This window comes from Calliphora vicina, chromosome 4 (assembly GCF_958450345.1).
Source record: "Calliphora vicina chromosome 4, idCalVici1.1, whole genome shotgun sequence".
Classification (NCBI taxonomy): domain Eukaryota; kingdom Metazoa; phylum Arthropoda; class Insecta; order Diptera; family Calliphoridae; genus Calliphora; species Calliphora vicina.
This window is the reverse complement of record NC_088783.1, coordinates 69,564,890-69,576,712: the sequence shown is the minus strand read 5'-3', so window position 1 is coordinate 69,576,712 and position 11,823 is coordinate 69,564,890. Positions and strand designations below refer to the sequence as shown.

At 33.1% G+C, this 11,823-nt stretch overlaps 1 protein-coding gene across 1 annotated transcript; it reads left to right on the top strand.

The window, feature by feature from the left end:
* Nucleotides 1-244: 244 nt before the first annotated feature.
* Nucleotides 245-9,986, top strand: LOC135957625 (uncharacterized). The gene is made up of 4 exons (XM_065508409.1): nucleotides 245-370; nucleotides 4,576-4,910; nucleotides 4,998-5,337; nucleotides 9,285-9,986. Exons 2-4 carry the CDS (start codon nucleotides 4,582-4,584, stop codon nucleotides 9,630-9,632), a joined length of 1,017 nt encoding a protein of 338 aa, XP_065364481.1. The 5' UTR covers nucleotides 245-370; nucleotides 4,576-4,581; the 3' UTR covers nucleotides 9,633-9,986.
* Nucleotides 9,987-11,823: the final 1,837 nt, after the last annotated feature.

Sequence of the window (11,823 nt, the reverse complement as noted above, 5' to 3'; positions counted from 1 at the left end):
AATTTTTGTTGAATTAAGCATTAAAAATATATATTTTAAGGGTTAAACAAATAAAAAATAAATTTATTAATATTAAAAACCCTTTTTAATTTAAGTTATCTTTTAATTAAAACAATAATTATTTTTACATCTTTTTAAACACCCAATCATACTCTCAGTTTTTATTTGCTCTCTTTTTGTGTCATTGTAATACATATTGTGAGTGTTTGACAGTATCCTTTTTTCCTTCAACGTTTCAGTTCCATTTCAACCACAATTCACAGAGGTAACCACAAAACTAAAGTCAAGAAAATTCCTTTAGAAACTAAAATAATTCAGTGAAAAATATTTGTTAATAAAAAAAAACAAAGAAAAGTGTATTGTTAAATAAGTAAGTTTAATAAGAAATTTATTTATAATAAAATAAAAAAGTGCTTTTAGAAAAATTCATGTCAAATACATACATTGTAAAATATTTCAAAATATTTAATTCGCATTGAATTTAATTTTGTGAAAATTGATTTTTCCAAAGGACATACAAAATTACTCACTCCCCAAATTACAGGTAATACTGTGATATATACACAATCCCAGCACATAAGGAATGGAATAAAACCAATTATAGGAAAAATTACACTTAGCAAAATAAAAGGTAGTAAAGTAAAGTAATTGTTACTAAATCTAGGCAAATTTATTAAATGCTCTTTTAATTTTTTTATTAAATATTGAAGGCTTTTAGTAAATGCGTTTTAAGATAAAGTTTAGAGATTCGAAAACACTATAAACAATCTTTAACAAATGTATCTTCATACCTTCCATAATAAGCATTGTTTTTAAAATGTTGCTTTTTTGAACCACACCCTTTAAATAGGCAGATATGGACTATCCGATTTCCGTTATAATACAGCTGATCATATATTTTGAGATAATTTCCGCAAAATGCGAATACAGCATTAACTTCATCTGTATAGCAATCACTTAATCTGTCCATATCTGCAGGAATTCATACAAGCCGAAAGCTTTTAATGCTCTCCACATCCTCATTTGATAAATTTGAGAGCTCATTAAATGACAACAATCTAAAAAGGACTCTTCGTTTTATTTATTGACAATACTATAGTGACAAATAATATTTTCAATATTCTCAAAGTCGGATGCTTCAGCTGAAATTATCGACTTCAAGACGGTTACCGATATTCATAGACACGAACATTGGGAAACATTTAATTGACAATAATATTAACTATTCTTTTTGATTATTATTTCATTTGGGCCGTTCAACAAAAACTTCATTCTGAATTGGACAGATTACCGTCACGTATGGACTATGTTTGAAAAAAATACTTATATTTTCTCAATATCCTATTATACCCATCGCCGTAAGTGGTAGTTTCTACATTTCCACGTTTGTCCGTCGAAATCAATATTCCGAAGCCCCAAATAACTTACAGACATGAGGTTCAGTTGCTATTTCAAATCGGTCCACAAATATATAAGATGTAACCAAAAAAACACGACTACATCCATTTGTTTAAACATAAATATGAATATCAAATTAAAAACATTTCAAAAACCTCTCCAATGTCTAGCCGGATATTCTGGGCGTTTTTCGGAAATGCTCGCTTAAAACGAATCAGTTGTGTTCGGTGCAGGTTCGGTATAGGACCCTTTTGCTTCCACCAAATACCGAGAATTACCTTAGCGCCATAGATATTTGACTTTGGCATCGATTCGGCTGGTTGGCCGGGCTTCTTACTTTTCGGTTTTTATACCCTTCACCTTCGTGAGAAGGGTATATATAAGTTAGTCATTCCGTTTGTAATTTCCAAGATATAATTTTCCGACCCTATAAAGCCATGTCTGTCTGTTTGTTGAAATCAATTTTCTGAAGACCCCAGATATCTTCGGGATCCAAATCTTCAATAATTCTATCAGACATGCTTTCGAGAAGTTTCAAATTTAAAATCAGCAAAATCGGTCCACAAATGGCTGAGATATGAGAAAAAACCAGGAAAACCTCGATTTTTTACCTATATCTGGAGTACTAAGACATTAATATAGACAATATGGATATCTAATGATAGATATTTCAAAGATCTTTGCAACGACGTATATAAGACCATAGTTGGACCTAAAATGGGTCAAAAATCGGAAAAAATATTTTTTAACACGAATTTTTTTTCACCAAAAAAAAAAGAAATCAAAAAACCAAAAAAAATTTTAAAATTTAAAAAAAAAAATTTTATATATAAAAAAAAATAATTTTAAAATAACAATTCGAAAATTTTAATTTTGAAGTATAATTTGGTTAAGGGTATATAAGATTCGGCACAGCCGAATGTAGCTCTCTTAATTGTTTTCATTCGCAAGTAATGATCCGGTGCAAAAATGATTATCTTTTATAGCGTTCAAACATCATTTCGGGCATGCAAAGTCGTATGTCAAGGTGCCCAATTTCCCTGCATTAAGATATATCCTTCTGCTAGCAAACGTTTTGAAATTGCAGCTTGAGTAGCTCCCAATTATTTAGCAAGCTCTTGTTGAGTTTTACCACAATCTTAATGAAGTAATGCTTCCAATTCTTGGTCTGCAAACTGATTTGACTAGCCTGGGCGATCTTTGTCTTCCGTGTGAAAATCGCCACTTCTGAACATCGCAAACCATTTCTCGGAGGTTGAAACCAATGAAAAAACAAAAACCGTCTCCAAAAGATACGTCATCCAATGTAAATTCCGCATTTTTAAGTTATACACCCAATACTTCAATCTGTGAGCAATGAGGAACTACAAACGCCACCTTTATATATTGTTCTTCTGAAGGTATTTTCCATCTAAAATATTCCCAGAAATGCATGTTATTCACCTTATTTATAGCTGGAACTAATCATAATAGGTTAGTGACAGAATGCCGATTATTCTGGAAAGTTCTTTTACACAATATGGATTTAGTTTTGTTTTCAATATCTGAAGAGCATTAGATTATTCTGAAAGATGGTATGATTATTGTATGTCATGTTCCTCATAAAAGGTAACGGTGCAAGAAAACATTACAGTTTTTAACTGTCCTTATATAGTTTCAGATTGGACTTGCATATTTCACTCTTATAGTCACACTAAAGTTCGAATTGGAGTTAGGCAATTATTATAGGTAACAAATCTAAAATATAGCATTCGGTAACCTTCAATATTGTTGGATATTTCCGGTAAGAATATATGTATATGTAGAAACTAGAATATACTGTTCATACTCGTATCGATTAAGGGCGGGTCGGCTCTGAAATGGAACAAAATAAGCTTTGTATGAGGTAATATTTAGTTGAGAGGCTCATGAATGTCATTACGTACTGGAAATGGTCATCTTGAATTCGCTCGTTGCCACAAATGACAGAGTTTCAAAGTTCCATGATTCTACCGCATAGATGTACCTGAATTTGGCTTGGGTTATGTTGGCTGCTTTGCTTATTGGCATAGGCCGGAGACTTCAGAAAATTAAACAGGAAAAACTCTAGCAGTATCAAATGGCACGATCTTGGTGGACAATTCACGTCACTTCACCAAGAGATACACAAAGTTCTTCCCTGGTTTAAAAACTTACATTTTATACAGCTGTCACTGAGTTAACAATCGTTGGCCGAATGGAACTAGCGAAGATCCAATAGTTGTGGGAAACGCAGAATTTCAATTGTGGCGCTTATAGTAAGTATGACATGTAGCGCCGTCCTGCAGGAACAAGAAGTCGACCACGTCCATATCATTCAGTTCGGGCCAGAAGATATTAGTTATTATTGAGCTGTAACGTTCGCCATTGACGGTGACGGCCTACATTCGAATATCAATGATGGCGCACAGTGGTTTAGAAACTTTTTATTTTGGAAATAATTCTGTAGCTCGTGAACGATTATAGATATCTTAATAAGGTGTTTTTTTTTAAATCACCAAAAATTCAGTTCTTGTCGAAATGTCAAGAAATTTTATATTTAGTCAAGGTTTTTAAGTCTCATAAAGGGGTTTAAACGGATTAAGATGTAATAAAATTTGGAACTTATAGAGATAGAAAAGTCTGTTAAGCAATAGGTTGATAACTTTGACATTATCTGCACTTAAATACCAAAAATTCGAAAATGGGGACATTTTCTTCGAACAATTTCCTCAATTCTTCGGAATTCCATTCCTATCATGTTTCGATGAGCTATCAAGAATGAATGCTAGACGAATCTACTTTCTTCATCAGGGTATCTGGTTGGTTTTACTTGGAGACAACGGAAATATTATAAATACCCTGCTGTTTACCCCTTGGGTATCACAATGGAATCAGTTTTGAATGGACCCAAGTGAGCAGCTAAACGAGTGGCAGCCAAAGGAACCTAACCTAAGATTCATTAACGTATCTACCAAAAATAGTAGAATATCATTAATATTCTGTTATTTGGTTTAATAAAACCTTTTTAAGGATAAAATTGCACATTTAAAATGTTCATGTTAAATTTTTTTCAATTAATAGCTCTTATATCATTTATTTTCCCATTCAAATACAAATTACGTATTAAGTATTTATAATGACTTGTTGTTGTTTTGTTTCTTTATGTATAATTTACAGACCACAATGCTGGGTAATTGCGTTGGTAATTGCGGCTTTAGTGGACCCCCACCGCCGGACACTATACTATTAATGCCACCACCACCACTACCATCATTTCTATTGCCCAAAACTGCAGCTTTAGTACCAACCACCAATGATTCCCATCCTTGCTTTGCTACACTCATGTGTGATCCCAATCCTCATCCACGTGAAAGTGGTATGGAATTTGTTGAATTTACAGGAGGCAATAGCAATGGTTTGGAAAATACCTGGCTCTTTGTATTGATATCGTCTTGTGTTGGTGTTTTAATACTGGGTGGACTTTTGGCTGTTATTTTATTGAAATGTCGCGAGTAAGTTGAAGGCACAAATAGTGTTTTATATATATAACGTGTTAATAATTTTGTGGTTTTCATGTTATTTTATTTTTTTCATTGCAGTACTCTCTTCTCAAGCTGTAATTTAAGCTATCACGATAGCAACATTAAACAGGGCACCATGTCAGCTTTGGGTGAACCATCTAAATCAAATCCCTTTATGGCTGGTGGTATTTTGTACCCCTGCACTTCGGCCAACAGTCGTGACACGCTACAGAGTCAATTGGCCAGCGATAGTCGCCTATTGTGGGCCACCTTAACACCACATGGCACACGTCATTTTATATCCGACTATCCGGCTACTAGTGCACAAGATGTTGCAGGTCACTATGAGGTTGTTGACTATCGTGCCAAGACACCCAATCAACCGTATCGCGATTATGTTAAACGTACTCCCATTAAGGTAAGTTTAGCTGGAATCGTGTATTTTAAGGATTTTTTTTTTTTGATTTTTTGACTCGTAATTGTTGGTCATTAGCCTGAATTTGTTTAATGTATATTGTTTCATAATTTCTTGTAATAGTTTGTTGTAAATAGACTATAATATGAAGTGAGTCCTGTAGGGAAAAATCACTATTCGTCAATAAACTAAAGCCTTCCTTCGGCCAACATTGAGTTCTTACTACAGATTAAGTAATTGAAATGTTATAACTAGTTGAGGACTTCTTAGGGCCATTATTACAACTTGCCTTTAAGTTCCCAATAGTAAAAGTTATCTTTAAGCAATAGAAAAAGGTACCCTTAAAGTTAACTTTTACTATTGGGAACTTAATGACAAGTTGTGATAATGGCTCTTAGTATGTTAAAATAGGAAATTGAGATAATGAAAATATTTAAAAATAGCTGTGCCAATCAGTCTTCTCAGGAATGTAATAAAGAATACTCGACAGTCATCTTCTGTCATTATCTAACATTATCGATTAGTGCTCTTATGCTGGAACAGTCCCAAGCAACCCGAAATCAAAATAAAATCCAAACCCCTGTCTACAAAGAAAATATTTATCTTGTTATTCACTTAAGCTCTCTTCGAGATTCCACTATCTCCTATTATAATGCTCTAATGAAAGACAGACTCCTTTAAAGTAATCATATGTAAGAGTTAAAAGACAGATTTCTGCATTTTTATGGCGGTTCAAAAGTCTACTAAATATTTTTGTATAATATTAAACCGTTTTATTAACTTACAGTTGAGAAAAAAATAATAGCACCACTAGGACCCTTTTTTATTTTTCCAAAAACACATAATTATTGTCGGTATTTTTTCAAATGTAATACATCTCTTGGAATTGTTACTGAAATTTTTTTTTAGCAATTTAAAGTAAAAATTACTAAAAATGCCGAAAAATAAAATAGCACCACTTACAAATTTGTTATAGATATAGATTTGTTTCGCAAAATTGCTTTAATAGAAAGCACGTGTTTAAAAATTTGATTTTTATTTTTATTATTTCGATCATAAAGTTTAACAAAAAGCTAATATTTTAAATAAATGGATCTCTAATAGAGAAGTTGGTAGGTTGGTTGGTTTTTCGAACAAAATGATTCACAACGCAATTAATTATAAAGAAAAGGCTGAAAGACGTGGAAGAAAATGAATTCTGACCCGCTTCACGCGAAAAGATTTATCCGCGAGAGCAAAAATTATTATTTCAAAGCTGTAACCAAACTAATCAAGGACCTTAATATAACTGCCACAGTACAAACAGTTCGCACATGCCTCAGACAACATAATTTAAAATTTAAAGCGTGCAGTCCAATAATGGCCCATCTTTTAAATGCTAACACAAATTATATCAAAATTGTCCAGTCCAAATGTGGAAGAATATTTTATGGACAAATGAGAGTATATTTGTCATATTTGGTGGAAAAGGTTCTCGCCTATACGGCAGACGTCCTTAAAACTCGAATACAATACAAAATGTACTACAAAATCCATTAAACATGAAGGGGGTTTTTTGGGTGTGATGCTATTTTTTTCGCAGCTGTAAATGAAATATCGAATAGTCTACAGATTATTTTAACTAATCTTATTCCTACTTCTACATACTCCTATTTCTAGTCTTAGTGTTATCCATGTTCTATTCCCAGTCCAATTTCTAGTTATCTCGCTAGACCTAATCGGAGCCAGTTTGTTTGAAGTTTCAAGATTCTTAACCAAATTTCTAGTTATATTTCTAATCTTATTCTAGTCATATTTATAATTTTATATCTAGTCCTTGTCGCAATGGTGGTACCCTTCTCGAAATCAAACTAAGATCCAAACCCCTGTCTACAAAGATAAAAAATATTTCTCTATAGCTCTCTTCGAAATTTTCCAACTGCATAAAAGAAAATAATATACAAGAGTTAAAATACTGATTCCTGCATTGTTAATGCGGATTAAAAATCAAAAATTTCCTTTTAAGATTCAACGAAATATGTATCAAATTAAATCCTTTGAAATCCCAATTTGTATTAGCTTAAATGTAAGTCGAATATTCCAATTTTAAAAGGGGTATCCCAATGGGTACATACCCAATAATATTTCAGGCTGAGATTTACGACATCCTTATATGCTCACAGTTTGCGAAGGAGATTAATGGGCCTTAGGATATTTATTATTTCAGTCACCAGGAAAGGTGACGTCTGGATTCATCATGGACTGCGTTTGAATAAACTCGGTGAACATAATGATGTGATGTTGTACTGGATAACTAGTCCGGATTCAGACAAGTCAAACGATTCATTATTCTGTCCAAAAGTAGATCCCACAAGTTACTATCGCTCGGAAACAGCGATTTGAGAATACTTCCTAGACTATTTACCGTAGGCAATATTCGATCAAAACAGGACAGATTTTGCGAGCTGCACATTGATTCCTCTGAAGACGTACTTTGATGTTGGCGACGAACAGAACAAAATAGATCAGAGGAACCTTAATGGCCTCTGGTAGTGTTTTTGTTCTTTCATCTAACAGGATAATTGGCTCATTTTCTAGTTGTAATCCTATTACTAGTTCAATTCCAAGTCCTTTTCAGTGTTTGATATCAACTCCTAGTCGTAATGCTAGTGCTAGACCTATTCTTAGCCCTATTCCCACTACTCATATTCCAAGTTCTGTTCACAATACAATTGGTAGTACTATTCTTAGTCTTATTCCCCGACCATTTCTAAGTTCTATTGCTACTATTCCCAGTTAATTTCGTAGTTTTTTTTAGTAAAATATCTTGTCCGAAGATCTATTCGCTTCAATTTCTAGTCATATTTTTGTTTTATTTGTAGACCATAATCATTTTAATACTTTAACAAGAACGAGTTGATGTTGATAGATTTTGCTAAATTTGAGAGATGGAAAGGTGTTTGTTTACGTTAAGGGCATCGGTCGATAACTGTCTTATTAGCATAGCCCAATAAGGCAGGCATCTCACAGGAAAATGTCTATCGGATTAAAATCGTCACCTTCGTCAGACTTACTCCCAATAGTTCATGCTGGATATGTGACGCCCACATCCATATCGTTCAATAATTGATGGCCTCACCAACGTCGTGTTCGAATCCACACCACCAATAACTGTTTGTGGATGCACTCCCACTTTGTGTACATCGTGTGTGTTGGCCCAAGTCCTGATGTAAAATTGAAGTCTGCGAAAAGCAAGTTTGTATGCATGGAGAGCAACCGACAAGCAACCTCGAGTTCTCATGTACACTTTCAGGAACAGCGGCGATGTTCTCGGAAGATTGTTATTGAACCGCGCCCAATTGATGGTCTCAGCAATGTCGTGATGGCCTCATCAACGTCGTTTTCGTATCCGCACAAACAATAACTGTTTGATGATGCACTCCCACCTTGTGAACCTCGTGAAACCTGCGAAAAACCAAGTTCGTATGCATGGAGAGCAATCGACTGCCTCGAGTTCTCATGTACACTTTCAGGAAGATTGTTTATTATAAAATTCGGCATGTTTAAGTCTGCAATAGGACGGGTTCTTATGCAAGGAGAGACTATGTTGGGTTCTCATGTAAACTTTCATGGACAGCGGCGATAATCCAACCGGTCATCTCGGATTTGGCCACCAAGCATTAGATATTCGACTTTGTAGGGAGTATGACGTCAAATGAGCCCACCATTTGCACTAACAAACACTAATTTTGAAAATAAAGTTTTAGCATTTGGACGTGCTATTCCATCGTTTGACTTGTCATAAAAATTTTGCTTTAGCGATGGAGTAATTAACAGTTTTAACAAAATACCAGTCGTCAAAAACTACAACATCATTCCTCTTTTATTTGAAAACCCTGTATTATTCATTCACCTTCCTAACTCTGATTAAATTAATTTGTTATTTTATTCAATAATTTCCTTACTTACAGTCCTTCGACAACAATGGCTTTATCGACTACGACTATGAAGATCCCACACCCTTAATGGATTCGTATCACGATGATATGGATTCCGGTTATCAAGAGCCCCAAGAAATACTCAACTCAATGCAAAGGGCCTCACCACGCCCCCGTGTCTCATCGCCCACACGCATAGATAATCCAAATATGGCACCATTAAACTATTATCCCTCAAATCCACGAAATCATCAAACCAGTGCTGCAAGTACACTACAACGTCCGACCAATTTCAATACAACCGCCACTCTAAACAGGAAGACAACTACATTAAATCGTCGCATAAGTGATGCTTCTTCCTATAATGGGCAAAATATATAAGTTAATGGTTAAAACAAAAGTCTAAGAATTGAGTGAAGAAATTAAGAAGATTTGAAATTGTTTTTAAAATAATTTACACAATAATACTAAGATAAATATGTTAAGTGGTTTCGTTTATGCAAAAAATAATGATTGATTGATGGTTTAAGAAGGTTAATAACAACCAAAAGAAGCTTGAATGATTATAAACAAACTCAAATCTAAACGCACAGTCGAAATTACAACGAAAAACGAATTTTATTTTAAAATGCATACAACCAACTACAATAAGAGATGTTAACACCAAGCTAAAAAATATTTAATTAATTAATTAAAATTACTTACAAATTCATAGCAATATTTAAACTTTTTTTAAAGTTAAAAGCATTTAAACATCTATTCTTCAATCCTTAAAATGATTAAACAGAAATACGTGTAACATTAAATACAATTTCATTTTAAATTTATAAAGAAAGAAAAAATTATGAATTTAAAAACATATTTTCAAAACGCTTCAACTAATTAGCAATATTATTAAAGATATAAATTAATAAATAAGACATACTAGGGTGGGAACAAAAAGTCCGTGACTTTTTCAATGAAACACAGTTTCTTTAATTATTTTATCTGTTCCAAAAAATAAGATAAGAAAAACAAGTAAGAGAGCTATATTCGGCTGTGCCGAATCTTATACACCCTTCACCAAATTATACTTCAAAATACAAAATTTAATCATTTTTAGGTAAACACAATTACTTTTTTTTTCCAAAGTTGTTTTTTCATTTTTTGTAAAATTTTTTTTTTCAAATTTTTTAAATTTAAAAATTTTTTTTTTTTAAATTTTTGGTAAAAAAAAAATTCGGGTTAAATTTTTTTTCCGATTTTAATCCATTGTAGCTCCAACGTACTATGGTCTTATATAAGTCATTGCAAAGGTCTTTGAAATATCTATCATATCCATATTGTCTATATTAATGACTTAATCCAGATATAGGTCAAAAATCGAGGTTGTCCTGGTTTTTTTCCTCATATCTCAGCCATTTGTATACCGATTTTGCTGATTATAAATTGGAATCTTCTCGAAAGCATATCTGACAGAATTATTGAAGATTGGGATCCCGAATCTATATCTGGGGTCTTCAGAAAATTAATTTCAATACAGACAGACGGACATGGCTTAATCGACTCCGCTATTTATAAGGATCCAGAATATATATACTTTATAGGGTCGGAAAATTATATTGTGGAAATTACAAACGGAATGACAAATTATATATACCCTTCTCACGAAGATAAGGGTATAATAAGGTATTTTTTGAGAGATGATTTCATGGTTGAAGTCAAATCTGTTTTCGCCGAAAAATTACTTCTAGTTTGGAAACAAGAAATAGTCATTCGGAGATTAATCCGGAGAAGAGAGAGCATTTCGTATCCAAGTGATCATTCAAAATTGAAACCACTGAGCCATGTAAGATACCTAAGGCTTGCACAATCGCTAGCACTTTCAATTTCCGATCGGCCAACACCATATTTTTTTTTTGTCAATTTGGCATCATCCGTGCTTGTAAGTCCATAACGAAATTCAGAGTTATTATTTGAGTGATGGTTTCGCTTCAAGTCACAATGGCTGTCAAACACATACTAAATGACGCAGATTGTTCAAATTTTTACAGGAGTCAACTAACAGATGCCTGTTGCCCTTTCAGTTAAGAGGCGGATAATTCAAAAAGTCGCGAACTTATTTACCCACCCTGGTATATAGCAAGTAAATTAACCTAGAAAAATCCTCGAAAAATTCTCGAAAGATTGAGAATAAAGCGGAAACACTTATAAAATTTTACAATACATATTCGTTAGAGTGTCCCTTAGAATTAAATTTTTCGAAATGTTGAAACGGTACCCCCTGAAAGCTTTCGTAATGTCCTAAAATACCACCAAAAAATTGTTTAACTTGTTCTAAGAAGGGCAACCCGTGCCGACTTTCGATTTAGTTTTGAGGTGCATTTACAAGGGAAAAAAATGCATTTTTTGTCAGTTTTTTAAAAAATGTTGCTATTAAGTAATTACTTTTGCAATTTAATTTAAAAGAATCATTAACATTTTTTAACCAATTTTTGCCGTTTATATCTCATTAGAACGACAATTATGTACACATTTCGATTCTTTTAAATTAAATTGCAAAAGTAATTATTCAATGGCAAAAATTAAAAAA